The sequence below is a fragment of the Crocodylus porosus genome, unplaced genomic scaffold (assembly GCF_001723895.1).
Source record: "Crocodylus porosus isolate Cpor-Errol unplaced genomic scaffold, CroPor_comp1, whole genome shotgun sequence".
Classification (NCBI taxonomy): Eukaryota; Metazoa; Chordata; order Crocodylia; family Crocodylidae; genus Crocodylus; species Crocodylus porosus.
In genome coordinates, this window is record NW_017728927.1 from 7,337,752 (window position 1) to 7,352,475 (window position 14,724).

Below are 14,724 nucleotides of genomic sequence, written 5' to 3' on the forward strand. Positions count from 1 at the left end.
CAGCTACCCAAGAGGGTGGACTGAGCCCACCCAGGGCTCCTTAGCGGGGATAACCTACCACGTTCACTGAGCTCCACGTGGTGTGGTTCACATATGGAGCAAGCGGCCCAAGTTTCTGCAGACTTGCTAAATCCCAGGACGAAGGATCCCTGCACCAGATGGGGGAAAGCAGAGTTGAGTGCCTTCACGGAAGACCCCAGGCAAGAAGAACCCGCCACGTCGGGGCTGCTCTCAGCCTCCATGACAGCCAAAGGAGCTGTGCCTACCCGTACTGGCTCTCCCCGCTGCCGAGGCGGGCATTGAGGGCAGTCTGTTGGGCCTCCGTCAGAGCTGGACAGAGCTTTAAATTCTCCAGGATCCGAGGGTGGGAGTCTGTGATGGCGGCAGCGTCCATGTCGCACACCAAAGCACCCAGCCTGCCGAGCTGCTCCTTGCTGAGGGTGGTGTTCTCTACTTCCTGGGGGAGAGGACCGTGCAGTAGGGATTTAGGAGCCTGATAGAAACCACCCCAAAGAGCAAGGGTCAGAGAGGCATCTCAAGCCATTTTGCAGATGAGCTTTGGAGTTGGTTGTTCAGCTCCTTTCCTGAGTTCACCTGGCCAACAGGGTGGAGGGGATCATGTATGACGGTGCTAATGCCTGGCCCATAATGCTCATGAAGAATATTTGGAAGGGGACGGCAATGAAGTACGCTGAATCTACTCTGGGAGATGGATGGAGTGCTGCAGCGAGGGCACAGAGAGCATGCACTTTAAAAGCAAATGCAGCTTACCAGGCAGGCTAGGGCACTGGTCAGGAGCTGGGTCCTTTGGGCAGATCCACGTGGCAGCAGGCTGAGGTTTCCTTGGGAAGCCAGGGTGTAAAAGGCTTTGCAGGTGTCGTTGTGCACTTCAGTGAAGCTGTAACGAAGGGGAAATGCTGTCACTGGGAGGAAAGCAGTGAGGCATGCAACTGCTGTTGCCTGCACAAGACCCCCGTTTGGTCCGACTGCAACGCTCTTCAGTGAGTATAAATTGAGCATGGCCTTTATGCATGCTCTCAGACTGGCCGACAGCTGGGAGAGTGAAGGGTTAGATGCAAACCCTTCTTCTTTCGTATGGTAAAGACGGTGTTCGTACCTTTATCTTTGCACATTTTTGTCAGTTCGGGAGATCTTGGCTGTCAGAGATGTTACCAGGGGTTGCTACATGGAAGTGGCTCTCGATGCAAATCCTAAGTGCATTTCTATTTGACTCTTTCTATACATTAGAAATGCTTACATCAAGCCTGGATCACTGCCTGCATATGATCAATCATGTTTGGCACCCTGCACCTTACAAACTGCTGCCTACTAATGAAGTGATTTAATTACAACATCCCTACATATTGTCCCAGGGCTTGGTTGGACCTTACTACCTGCTTTCCTCATCTACTGTGGCAGGTTGCACTAATTCTGCCCATCCCACGATATTCTAGCCCAGCTGACCAACTCTGATGCTTTCTGCAGACCTTTTGACATGCAGATTTCAACTCTTGTCGCTTTTGCCCTGTCTCATTTTCAGCCGGGCTCATTAAGGAAAATTAGCCTCTAAAACTAACCAAGCTCTGCAACAAGTGGCCTGTGCTGTAAAACCAAGCCCTGCTCACCGCTGGGTGTCACTGGACATCAGTAAGAGCAGTTTATATGAGCAAATACTGCTGAATCGGATCTTAAGACGCTTGCTAACGTGATTAAGCCCCAAAGCAAATGCACTCACTTGAGATACTCACTTAAAGAAAAGCAGCAGGTCTCGTGGGTAGTGGGTAAAGTTGGCTGTCAGGTTGTGCGCAGCCAGTATTTTGGCTAGGCAAGACAACTGATGGGAAAAAATACATGTGGTGTGAGGTGGATATTACCCCCTGTGATATTTTGCTGGATAAACAAGAACATTGCTCGGCCATCAGATCCAGAAAAAAAACTAACTTCCCTTTTCAGAGCCTAGCAGCTCTAGCTGAATAAATATTGGGGATTTTTTCCCTAGGTGATTCATACATTCTGCAGCCCCTCCCCACACACACATTGCTCAGATTTGGCATTCAATGCTTTGCCTTTTTCCACCTTATTTCTACCCTTGTGTTACTGGGCAGAACCCAGTTTAACTCAGACTGGGCTAAAGAGGGTGCTCTGCTGCCCTGTCTTGCCATTGAGCTGGGTATGGGCCTGCTCAACAAATGCACCCCTCAGGAAAGGGGGTGAAATGCTGATGCTGCCAGAGGGTTCAGTGGGGCTCTGGCTTGTTGGCTGACATGATAAAAATCATAGAAAATTAGGGTTGGAAGGGACCTCAGCGGGTCCCTAGTCCAACCCCCAGCTCATCTAGTCTAACCCCCGTCAGAGTTGGCAAAGGGACAGGTTTGGAGGCTGTCCTCGGAGGACCAGCTACGGGGTTTGTGCCAACGGGGGTTGAAAATCCCATCTCCTGGGAATGGGATACTGCCCCATTGCAACCAGGCGCACTATGGGAGCAGTGTGACTGCTGCCCATGCTTTGAAAGCCCATCAGTCATTCATCAAGGATTACATACGCATCAAAGACACCTTTTTCCCCATCAGCAGCCAGAGCTATGACATGTCTCGCCCTACCTGGTGGTGGGTCAGGACCACGTTCTTCTTCGTCATCTGTTCAGCCATCGAGAAGACCCGGGCAGCTGAGAGTTTGCTGGCTGGGCTGCACTGGAAACCATGCAGGACCGAGGCTGAGAGGCTAAATGCAAGGAAGGGGAAATTGTAGGTTAAGGACCGAGTGCGTTTGAAACACTTTTGATCCCATGACCAGGCAGAGGAAAGTCTACACTGCCTCCATCCCCCCGATCCTGGAGGGGGGCTACAAGGCCGGAAGACCCTAAGATGTCACAGTGAGGAGGGATTATGCATGTGTACCCCAGGCCAAGGGGGTATAGCTTCGACCTCTGCATTGGCCTTAAGGGAAGGAAGCCAAGCCTCATCCATAGAGCTTGGCTAATGGAAAGCATTTGCGGGCCCTGTGTTGGGCTTTCCTTTACATTCTCCTTCAACAATCAATTGCTGCCCAGAGGTCACCGGGGCCCAGATTTATCAAGGGATTTCGATTTGAAATCCGGCCCCTCTTCTGATGCGAGCGGCCGGTCCTGAGCGGGGGTTAGAAAGAGATCCGCATCAAATGATTTTCTCTCCCCTTCTGAAACAGGAGGTACAAGCGAGGTAGTACTCACTCCGTGCGATTCTCCGTGGCAGTCAGCACACGCTCAAAAAACACCGCCGCCTGCGAACGAGAACCGTGTGCACTCAGGCCCGCAGAAAGGGCAAGAATATATGGGAGAGAAGCGCTTACACACGGCATCCCGGAGGAGCCAAGAGCCCAGACTGCCGAATATTACCGTGTGCTCTCGTGTCTCATGGTGGGTGCTTTGTCGGGGCAAACACCCCTTGTCACGAAGATGTCTGAGAAAGCTTTGGCAGTTCAGACAGGAGCACAAAAGAATTGCAATTGGAAAAGTGGCAGAGAAGGGCCGGGAGCGTGGTCAGGGGAAGGGAGAGCTGGCTCTACGAAGGGTCCTGTCCCCTGCCTCAGAGGGGATGCAACTCCTTTCTCTAGTGTGGTCAACACCAGCTCTTTAAGCGTCACGTCGGCACCAGACGAATGAGCCATGACTAAGTCGAGACGGGGAATGAGGTTTCTAACCCTCCAAGGAGGGAGGTTGCAGAACAGCCTCCAGCTGCAACAACCAGCTTTAAAGCTTGGGGCTTGGTGAGTTGATGGAGGGCAGTTTGTGCTCTGATGGCCTGGGAGAGCAGGGGACTGATCTAACGACACAGGAGACCTCCCAGTCCTGTGTCCTACTTCCCAAATTACCCCCGAGGGCTGAGTTACACGGAGCATTAAACAGAACAGATCCTTGCCACAGCTGAGTCCAGAACTTGGATTCAAGCCCAACCTCATTGTCTTAACCAGCACCAGCCAAGACCAGATGTGCTAGACTCAAATTTGCTCCAAAAGACACAATAGTCACATTACCTGCTCCGCGGACCACTGCTTCTGTTGGATTTGGTGAAGATCTAGGTGCCCATCTTGCAGGACCAGCAACGAGATGGGGACTTGGTCCACCAGAGCATCAGGCACGTCGTGTAAAATGTCATTCAGAGAGGAGGACCTGGAGATGATCTACAAGAGTGGGATGAAGGTGCATCACAAGACAAGTCACTAGCCTCCCCTGTGGCCTTGCCCAGTCAATGCCTTGGAGGTTTGGGGGGAATAAATCAAGGCAATAACAGCATACTCGATACTGCTAATGAAGCAGTCAAGGCAAAGAGGTCCCTGATTTTTTTCATGGACTTCCCAAGTTTTGCAACCTCCTACCCAGCAGATGAACCGTGCAGCTGGCAAATTTGCATTTGGTCTGTCGAAGAGGGGAGGTGCCTGGTATGAAGAAGGGAGGTTTTCTCCCAACCGCTTTGCTCACCCTGTCCACAAAAGCTCTCTTCAGGTAGCGAGGTGCCTTTTTGATGGCCCTCGAGAAGCCTTCGTTTTTAGCCATCTCCTTGGCAGTGTCTGCGGGGATGTTGCTGAAGACACGACCGGGGAGGCCCGGTAGCAATGTTCCAAGTTTGTGAAATGCCTCTGCCGTGTCCAACTGCAATTGGGAAACGAAGCAGAGAACAGCCGTGGTTACAGCCCTGACCTTACAACCCTCTTCTGAGGCCTGACCCACTAACCCAATCCGTGACTAACGTGCAATTAAAATCCATTGCCCCCTGACCACAGCATCATTGCAAGTAGGTTTTTTCAAGCAAATGCTCTTGTGTTCTTAGGATGACAAACTCCTACCGTGAAGTTACTGCTGATCACTTTGTTCACCAGCCCCTGGGCCTGTCCCCGGTTCCAGCCGTGGACTTGACCAAGTGCCTGCAAAGTCGCAGGCTCTGCTACATCCTCTGCTCTCAGCTTCGAAATCTGCCCAAAGGTCAAGCCCAAGGCTTGCTGTCCCAGTGCAGTCAAGGTGTTGGCATTGAGGGAAGTAACTTGTGCAACCAGCATGGTTGCAAGCTAGATGGGAAGGGAGAGGAGGACAATGAATAATAATCGATGAATCAGGAATGAGCTGCTAAGCCCACCAAAGGCTACACAGGACGTGCTGCTGGGACAGAGCTCTGCTCAGCCGTATTGCACTTCTTTCATTGTTTTTCTTTTTATTTACTACTTATGCATGAATGGGTGTATTTGGACAACAGGTAAAAGTTGTTTTGGCCACTTTTGAATGTTCTTGTTTTAATGAGGTCAAAGGAAATTTCCAAACAAAATTGCATTTCAGGCCGAAACGATCCAAGGATTCATCTGGAAGATGTGGAAATGAAACATGTGGAAGTCTTTTAGTTCCTTTTCCAAGTGACCGACTGGTGAAATCTAAATGAACTAAAACAGAAAATCATAGAGTCATAGAAAATGAGGCTTGGAAGGGACTGCAGGAGGTCACATCCAGTCCAACCCCCTGCTCAGAGCAGGAGCAGCTCCAACTACATCATCCCAGACAAGGCTTTGCCTATCTGGGTCCTAAAAACCTCCAAGGATGGAGATCCCACCACTTCTCTGGGTGACCTATTCCAGCGCTTCATCGCCCTCCTCCTGAAAGAGTTTTTCCTAATATCCAACCTCAACTTTCCTTGCTGCAGCCTGAGCCCATTGCTCCTTGTCCTGTCACCTGCCCCCACTGAGACCAGCCCAGCTCCATCCTCTTTGCAGGGAGCTGAAGGCTGCTATTCAACCTGCCTCGGTCTTCTCTTCTCCAGACTAAATCAGCCCAGTTCCCTCAGCCTCTCCTCACCAGTCACGTGCCCCAGCCCCACAACCATAAGTCATGTGCCCCAACCCCATAACATATTCTTGTATCATTGAGTCTGCAGTTTTGACCAAAGAAAAGCTTGGGGAGAAGGATGCTACTGAGTTCTGCTTTATCTGCTATGACCCAAAACTCCAGAAATGACGGCAACCCTCCCCCCGCCCCCCCGAGTTCCTGGATCCAAATCCAGCCCGCAGCCCAGGATCTGGCTTCCCTCTCCCAGTGACCCCAAACGGGGATGATCCTCTGTAGTCTGCGAATGGCTCAGTACCGTTCCTCGGCAGGGCATCACACGGGGCGCTGAGCACGTACCTGGTGGTCGGAGAGGGTGGGCTCCGTGGGCACGGGGGTGCTTGAGGGGCCGCAGTGGAGGTTTATCCTGGAAATGACACTGAGTGCGTCCGCGGAGCTGAGCCGCTGGATGGCAGTCGAATGTCTTGCAAAGCAGAGCAGTGGGCCGGGCAGGCTGGGAGCAAGCCCAGTGCAAGGTCTGTTAGCCAGGCACGTGTGAAACGGTGCGACTCTATCTGCTTTTCCCCATTTTCTAAAACTCTCCTATTTCTCAACAAAAACTCCAAGCGGACCATCTCAAGAGTTCACATATTTGCCTTTTTTGCTTAATCCATTTTTAAAAAACCTTCTAGCTCTCTTTTCCCCCCTTTCCTCTGTTTCAGTGTCAAAACTGAGTAAGAGAGAAAATGGGTTGGGGAATAGCAGAAAAAAGCAATGTTTTGGTTTAAACTTAAGACATTTAAATTTTTCAGATGGCATTCAAGAAAACAAAGGATGTTTGTTTTTTATGGAGTATAATTATCACTAACTGCTCACCTGTAACACAAGATATGTGGATAGGCTATTTGAAAGAGGTAAATACACATAGATCTAGTTGGCTATATTAGAGATATATGTCTCTACTTACGAGATATATAGAAATGGAGCTCTATCTATTTATCTATCTCTATATAGCTATCTATATAGAGATAGATAGATAGATAGTGTGTGATATATTTAGCTAGATAGATAGCGTGTGATATATTTAGATGGACAGCTAGGTAACATGTGATATATATATTTAGCTAGATAGATAGTGGGTGATATATTTAGATAGATAGATAACATGTGATATATATATTTAGATAGATAGATAGATAATGTGTGATATATATTTAAATAGATAGACAGATAGATAGCTAGATAGATAATGGGTGATATATTCAGATAGATAACATGTGATATATATATTTAGATAGATAGATAGATAGAAAAATAGATAATGGGTGATATATTTGGATAGATAATGTGTGATAGATAGATAATGTGCAATATATATATATATATTTAGATGGATAGATAGATAACACGTTACATATATATTTATATATTTGGATGAACAAAAACTGCTCATCTTAGTAGCAGATGAAGTACATGAAAGCAAAGAAAACCTCAAATCAATTTCCTGCATGATTTCCATAGTTTGAGAGTTTAAATACATATTTCCTTCTTACTTGATGAGACTGAAGTTTGCGTTCTTGGCAAAGAGCGAGGTAGCATACAGCTCGGCCGTGTCCCTTGGGATTTGCGTGTGGTTGATGAGTCTCAGATTGTCTCTGTTTATGGCAAGATCCTGGAGCTGGAAAAAGAGAAGTATGCGATGTCCACTGCGGGATTTCTAGAGATAGCGCTTCTGCTGACTTCGCCAAGCACTGTTGAGCTCAGGGACTCTAAGACTAGGCTAGAAATTGCATCGAGTGTGCCTTCCAGTGGTAAATCTAGTACTGCTTAATACAAATCAGGTACCTTGGCATATGCTACCCATTCAGGGGCGGGGGGTCTGTCTGCCCAGTGAGTGAGAAATAAAGCCTGATGGACGGTTGGCAGCAAATAGCTTGGTCTTTCTCTGCAAGGAAGTGAATCCATGGGTGAATTCAAGCAGATACCGATGTACCGCCAGGTACACATGTGAGCTTGATTGCACTGGGACTCATAAGCGTCCACGAGCAATTGAAGGTCCTTCAGCAGCTGCTGTGAGCCCCATTCACCCCTGACAAGGGACTGTGCAAGACTACCAGATACTCACCGCAGTGTTGTCATTATTTGTGAATGATCGTACATCTTCTGCACTGCTGTAGCGGATGTAATGCCCAAGGTAAGCAGCAAACCAGTTCGCTGTCTTGGGGTTGCTGGCATTGTAGCACCTGGGCCTGGCAGGACTCGCTACGTGATGGAGGACAGAAAATTATTGTAGACAAGCAATTGCGTATAACATTTAGAGATGAATATCCACAGCTACCTGCGATGCCTTAAGAGTCTTGCTATTAGAGATTAAAATCACTTATAAGAATCTAGAGTGATTTCAGCATTGCAGACTCCACCCCAAACCCGCTCTGATTCACCCCACGAAGCTGATCTCTGCACTTCAGCCCACACCAGGTGCAGATATGGATCCTACGCTAGCATCTCAACTCAAGCAGTGCTGTTGGCCACTCTGATGTCCCGAGTGGACAGAAGCTGTTCCCTGCCTGGCACATCTCGGAGGGGACGTAACTCAGAAGCTCTTAGGCCGGGCGCTGAGACTTACCGGTGAGATAGGCCTGGATGGCATGATACACCTCTCGCTCGCTGACCTTCAAAGCGGTGCTGTTATGACTCAGTTTGTCCACGCTGCAAGTTGGAAGAGAAACAGCGGGGTTGCAAGGGTTAGTCTGGAAAAGGAAGGGAATGGGTTTGCTGCTGAGCAATGGGGCAGCCTCCGAAGACAGAAAGGGAAAGCTAGGGGCTTTGCCTACTTCACATTACAGGACCATTGGACCAGGCGGGGCCTCCTAAGCCATTCGGTCTCATTCCCAGTTGAAACAAGTCTTCGTCGTGACCGTTTGCATAAGGATGGGAAATCCTCCCTGTGCCCCCCGCCGCACTTACATCTTGCGGAAAGCCGTGCACGTGGCTTGCAAGGTGTCACTGGAGCTCAGCAGGGGACTTTGGAGAGAGCTGAAGTACGGCGACAGGCGTGTGCTGAGCCAGGCATCCACCTCTGTCTCACGGTCACTCCTGACCACCGCAGGCCACACGCCTGCCAGAATGGCTGCTCTGGTGTCCCCGGGGAGGGTCTCCTAAAAGAGAAGCAAAGGGACACAGCACTTCGCAGGCGACGGCCTCGCACCCATGAAGCACAAAGAGCTTTACTCTCAGACCCCAGGGCTGATATCAACACCATCCCTTTTCTGCAGAGTCTGTGCTGTGCTGGCAGTGGGCATGGGGAGCGAATACAGGTCCTTTCCTTCTCTTGGTGGACTTCACCATCCAGCTAGATTCTCATATTGGCATTCAACTATAGCAACTAACCCTCTCCCAGAGTCACAGTTATGCTGGTTGGAGGGGAAAGAAGGGTTTATTGGGATCAATTACTGCTTCAGCACAGCTGTCATAGAGGCAGACTTTAGTCCTCAACTTGGGGGCAGTCCCATGGTCCTTTTCAATTATGCATATTTTTTTTCTCCCTTTTTCTTTTTGTCCTGATAACCTTTTCAAGCCCAATTAAATGTTGTGGGAAATGTCCTACAAGGTCCAGGATGTCCTAAAGACAAAGCTTTTCCTTCATTTTGGTGCCTAATGCTCTCAGGGGAAATGTTCTTGCTGGGATCCTATGACCCCAGCTGACTTCCTACCCCGGGGCAGGGACTGGACTCGATGATCCTCCGAGGTCCCTTCCAGCCCAAATGTCTATGAAATCTATGAAATTCATGGGACTTTCTGAATCCTCTTGCTTGGGACATGCTAGTTCACGTGACAAGTGGGGTGTTTTTCTAAAGTTCAATCCAACGTGGAGATTTGCTTGGCTTGTTGGATAGCAAGAAGCAAATGCTTGACCTACCGCAATGCTCTTCTTGTTCAGCTGGTCAATAAAGTCCCCTTTCCTTTCATAGGTCTTCACAAGAGCGGTCAGGAAGGCGTCGTCGTTGAGGAACGCAGGGCTGGAGAACAGGTCAGCCAAGGCAGCAGGAGCCATCGTGTTTGCAATCTGGAACAAAGACATCCACATGAGGGTGGGGAAGGCAGACCACTGTATCCCCAGGAGTATGAGAGGAGCTGAGACGATTGCAGAGCCGCCGGCCACGATCTTTGAACACTCGTGACCATCAGGGAGGTCCCAGGGCAAATACAGTGCCCACCTTTAAGGAAAGGGCTCTGTGACCAAGGGGCTGGAGGGGTGAGCCAGAGCCCAGAAAGTTGTGCATTCAAGCCGGGGTGACCCCGAGCTTCCCAGCTGGAAATAGCAGCTCTTGTGGGTTTAATTTTCTCACCAGGAGGGTGGTGAAGCCCTGGAAGGGATTACCTAGTGAGGTGGTGCAATCTCTCTCCATCCTTGGAGGTGTTTAAGACCCGGCTAGACAAAGCCCTGGCTGGGATGATGTAGCTGGGGCTGGTCCTGCTTGGAGCAGGGGGTTGGACTGGATGTGACCTCCTGAGGTCCCTTCAACTCTCATTTTCTGTGATTAACAAGCTGCAGAGCTGTTCAGCTTCAGAATTGGCAAAAAGCAGGTCTTCAGCATTGCAAACTTCCCAAGTCTAAGCTGGAGTTGCCACTTCTAGTAATGAAATGAGTTCATACTCGGTAGCCAGGCAGCTCTCAGTAGCTCTGTCAAGACCATCAGCACCGGAGCCAATTCATGTTCACTTTAGTGGTGGGTTTTGCAACAGAGATTAGACCTGCCCATGGGCGACTGGCACCTCCCAAGTCTGGGGGGAGCACCAGATCGCCGATGGGGAGCGGGGAGTTCGTGGCTGGTGGTTCCAGGGGGTGCACGGCCGATCTCAGGGTGCACGTTCATCTGCGTGCACCCCCAGACGTCGCCAATGGACCTGCCGACTAAGAACTGGACTCAGAGCTATTGTTGTGGGGCCCAGCTCTGCAAAGCCTCAGTCACGGGGGGAAAGCCTTGATATTGCCCATGGGAACTACATGTGTGTGTAAAGGTTTCTCATCACAAGTCAAATTTTTCAGAGCAAACCTCTTTGGGACAGCAGGCAGTGGAAAGAGCATCAGAAACATCTGACAGTAAAAAGAGGAGAGGTGTGGTTGGGGAGAAACTGTCTTACAGACACCATTGTGATGAGCCCTATAAACATGCAGGGTAGACTGGAGGGATGGAGAAATGCCTCTGAAGCCCAGACACTGAATATGCAGGGAGGTCTAAAGTATTGCTCATGTGGGCTGTACGGACACATGGGCTGGCTGCAGCGAGACGATGCATGCGTGGTACCTTTTGGATGCCAGACGCTGGAATGATGGATCTGAGATCTCTCAGGTTCAGGAAAGCGCCAAAGCCCTGAAATGTCTCTCTCAAATACACAGCAAAGCTAGTGTCTGTGGTGTAGCACTGTAGCGAGGAGTCTGAAACAACCAGAGAGAAAAGGCGGTGAATTTAAAGTACAAATGCACGGGAGTGGGGCTCTCGGGGGGGGATTAGCCAAAGGACAACAGCGGTTGTACACCGTATTGCACACATCTCTGCACGTGCAGACACACGCAGGGATTAGGAAAGGTCAGTGTTTTGCAAAAGCAGCAGAAGCAAGCGGCCAAACTCGGCCGTGATCAATGCATCTTACTTGCTGTCCGGTCCCGAATCTCCTGGTAAATGCTGTGTTGCGTGGGGCTGCCGAAGTCGGCGATGGAGTTATTAAGCACAGTCACCCTGTGACACAAGCACAAACACATCATTTAGCTCACAGAGCCGTTCTCTCCTGGGATTTCAGCTCCTTGCAGGTAGCACAGACATCCCTGTAATATTTTGGGCTTTCCAGAGACAGTTTTATCGCTAAGAAGTGAGCACGTACAGGGGCCATTTATTAACTTGGTGGCCTTCTCTAGCTTTCCCAGTAGCCAGGAGTCTTTGAATTGACCTCATTGTGCAGCTTTGGGTCATCACCACAAGCAATAATAATCATGCAACGAACAGCGGGAGCTGCATGATGCACTGATCCCATCACAGGAATAAGTCAGGGCATCTGCATCACTTAAGCCATACAGCTTCCTCTCTCTGCATCTGTCCCTCTTGTCTGCAAAACAGGGATCACCAGACCTCCCTGTCCGTGTGAAAGGCTTTTAGGGAAGGCACCATTGGATAATACCGGTGTCTGGGACCCCCTGGTTGAGAATTTTCTGTCCATGTTGCTTTTCAGTGGGAAATGGGGCTTTTGAGGGGAAGCGACGGTGTTTCAGGACAAGCGTCCGCACTGGAGCCCGGGTCTCCCTTGATGCAGGCTGGTGGCTCACCCAGGGGAGGGGACCAGAGAGCATCATGGGAAGTGTAGTTCAGGTGTGGAGCCTGGCGTATAGAGGAGAACAGGGTCAGGAGGTGCCTGGACTCCAGGGACTCGACCACAGCTGTCCCTGGAAATGGTCTGGGTCTTAGTGGACCCATCTCAGAGTTAGATTTTTTTTCACTGAAAAAAGAAGGGAAATACCGGCTGCAATTAATGACAGCACTCTTGCAAAGCCGCCCTAGGAAGAACAGGGAAGACAACAGCTCTTACGCAGCCTTGACGGCAGTGCAGGTCCTAGTGTCCAAGCCCTCGAAAAACAGGGGGACGTGGGTTCGGTTCAGCCCAGGAATCAAGCCGGCGAGGCGAGGATTCATCCAGTGCGTGAACTCTGTATCGTTTGCTGCCTGCAGTATCGGCCTCGCTGCCATGAGGACGTGTTGCAACAGCACGGCTTTGGTCTCTGTCTCCAGGCTGCTGTTGGCCTGGAAGAAATGAAAGGAGAAGGGCAAGGTATGGAAAGTGATGCCAAGCACGGCGGCTGCCTGCTTCCCGCGGAGAGGGGCCTTTGCACAGCAAACCTGCACCAGTTGGGTTTTTTCCTCTTGTTTTTTTCCTGTCTTCTTGTTTTTTTCCTGTCTTCTTCATGCCCGCACCCCTGCTTTGGAAAATAAAAGCTCTCCCAAACTCTCCCAGCTCCACTGTCCAAACCCAGCCTTCATTTTCCCTTCCTACGCCTGCATGTACCTTCTGGAGAGGGAGGGAAGTTGTTACCAAGGATGGACATAAGGAGCAGGTACTGTGCAGCACCTCCAGGCCTGCTTAAGGACAGCGTTGATCATCTCAAGAGCCGTGCATCCTACAACAGGTTTTACCCCCCAAATTTCAACTAACGTCAGCAATAGGTCCTCAAACGGCGGCAGAGCAGAGCATAACCTGGTACGCTGGAAGGATTATGGGGAAGGCTCTCACCAGGTTGACTTGTCTGTTCAATTCATCAATATATTCGGCAACAGTTGAGTTGGTGACAAAAGCCAGGAGTCTCTGGAGATCTTCGGTTGCCTCAACGGTCCTGTTGGCGACTGTTAGCTGTGCCAGTTGCTTCACGGTCAAGCTGTGGAGCACATCAAACTAAGACAGGGAAAGAGCAAAAGGAAGTTAGGAATGAAGCATCAGCTTTGGAGAGCAGGGAAACCAGAGACAGCTATCCTCATGATCCATAGTTTCATAGTTGTTAAGGGCTGGAAGGGACCTCACGGCACTTGGGCAGGAAAGTAAAACTTGACCCCAGCAAGATGGGTGTCAAGACTTTTTTTTAAAGATTGCCAGGGTGGATGATCCAAGGAAGACCATGGATGGCTTCAGTTTTCTGAAAACACCCCAGGTTGGAGAGGGTTGGGATTGGATTGATTTCCATTGGTGGGACTCTGGATCACAAGACCGATGACTTGAGACTACAAAGAGCTCAACTGCATATACAGCAGCTCACCCTCCTGCCCTGTCCACGGGGTCCCTAATTTTGATATGCTCCAGCTCTTGGTCAGAAGACCCCTTCCAGTGCGTCTCATTCTCCACAGCGGCCAAGCAGGCCTGAAACCACCAGCCAAGAGGCCAGTCAAGGCTGATGATGACAGCAGGCTTTGAAACCACTACGATCTGTCCCAGCCTGATGCCAGTAGCTCATTTAGAACAGCCATAAAACTTGTTTCATTGGAAAATGAGCCAACCAGGCATAAAGCCATGAACCAGCCATGAACCAACCGGCCATAAAACTTGTTTTGTTGGAAAATGAGCCAACCAGGCATAAAGCCATGACCCAGCCATGACCCAACAAGCCATAAAACTTGTTAAATTGGAAAATGAGCCAACCAGGCATAAAACCATGAACCAGCCATGAACCAACCAGCCATCAAACTTGTTTCATTGGAAAATTCCCAACTGGCCATGCTCTGGGGCAGCCTGCTTAGTGCACATGGCTCCCTGGACTGGAGTCTTGTAAATCCAAAATTACTCCAGCATAACTGAGGTCTGAGTGGATCCCATGGTCTTTGAGCTGGATTATTAGCTTGCTGGACTGGAGCTCATTCAGAACAGGGTCCTTCCCCCAAACTATGACCCTGCGCTGCTGTAGGTGTGGAAGTGGCCGTAGGTGCTACGTACCCCACTGAATGCAGCGTTCAGAGAGAGCAGGTCTGCGTACGTGGCGTATTGGCTGAACCTCCTCAAGTTGACAGAGAGCCAGGCAGAGGTGTTGGTGAGGCCATCGACACACGCAGACCCTGCGAGGAACAAGAAGCGGCAATGGGGGCATCCCCAACGAAGGCTGGACAAATGAGGCATTGCAAAGATGCACGGCATCTGCAGGGATATCTAGCTCAGCCTCCGCCTGCTTCTCCTTCAGACCTGAGGAAGGGCACGCGATGCCTGAAAGCTTGTCCAACAGCTCTCCCAATTATACGGGTGGTTAAATAAGACCCCACAAGACAGCCTTGCCTCATAAGACTTAACAGGCCATGAGCTACAAGAAAGAGGAGTCAAAGCACCGCCCCAACCCCTCAGTAAAACATCTGCATTGTTGTGTAAGTGCAGCGGTTTTCCGGGCGGCCGATGCACTCGCCAGTACCTTTGTGCAT

At 50.2% G+C, this 14,724-nt stretch overlaps 1 protein-coding gene across 1 annotated transcript in view; it reads right to left on the bottom strand.

The window, feature by feature from the left end:
• The window catches only part of LOC109314800, a 22,445-nt gene extending 7,721 nt beyond the window's left edge, over nucleotides 1–14,724 (bottom strand). Inside the window, exons 1-21 of the mRNA XM_019542134.1 lie at nucleotides 14,715–14,724; nucleotides 14,252–14,370; nucleotides 13,064–13,222; nucleotides 12,365–12,576; nucleotides 11,438–11,523; nucleotides 11,092–11,222; nucleotides 9,702–9,848; nucleotides 8,750–8,940; nucleotides 8,409–8,491; nucleotides 7,908–8,044; nucleotides 7,336–7,460; nucleotides 6,143–6,296; nucleotides 4,822–5,040; nucleotides 4,457–4,627; nucleotides 4,012–4,158; nucleotides 3,209–3,258; nucleotides 2,601–2,721; nucleotides 1,749–1,834; nucleotides 772–898; nucleotides 267–457; nucleotides 59–149 (exon numbers count right to left, since the gene is read on the bottom strand). Coding sequence (XP_019397679.1) covers nucleotides 59–149; nucleotides 267–457; nucleotides 772–898; nucleotides 1,749–1,834; nucleotides 2,601–2,721; nucleotides 3,209–3,258; nucleotides 4,012–4,158; nucleotides 4,457–4,627; nucleotides 4,822–5,040; nucleotides 6,143–6,296; nucleotides 7,336–7,460; nucleotides 7,908–8,044; nucleotides 8,409–8,491; nucleotides 8,750–8,940; nucleotides 9,702–9,848; nucleotides 11,092–11,222; nucleotides 11,438–11,523; nucleotides 12,365–12,576; nucleotides 13,064–13,222; nucleotides 14,252–14,370; nucleotides 14,715–14,724 — 2,757 coding nt within the window. The remainder of the gene's footprint in view (nucleotides 1–58; nucleotides 150–266; nucleotides 458–771; nucleotides 899–1,748; nucleotides 1,835–2,600; nucleotides 2,722–3,208; nucleotides 3,259–4,011; nucleotides 4,159–4,456; nucleotides 4,628–4,821; nucleotides 5,041–6,142; nucleotides 6,297–7,335; nucleotides 7,461–7,907; nucleotides 8,045–8,408; nucleotides 8,492–8,749; nucleotides 8,941–9,701; nucleotides 9,849–11,091; nucleotides 11,223–11,437; nucleotides 11,524–12,364; nucleotides 12,577–13,063; nucleotides 13,223–14,251; nucleotides 14,371–14,714) is intronic.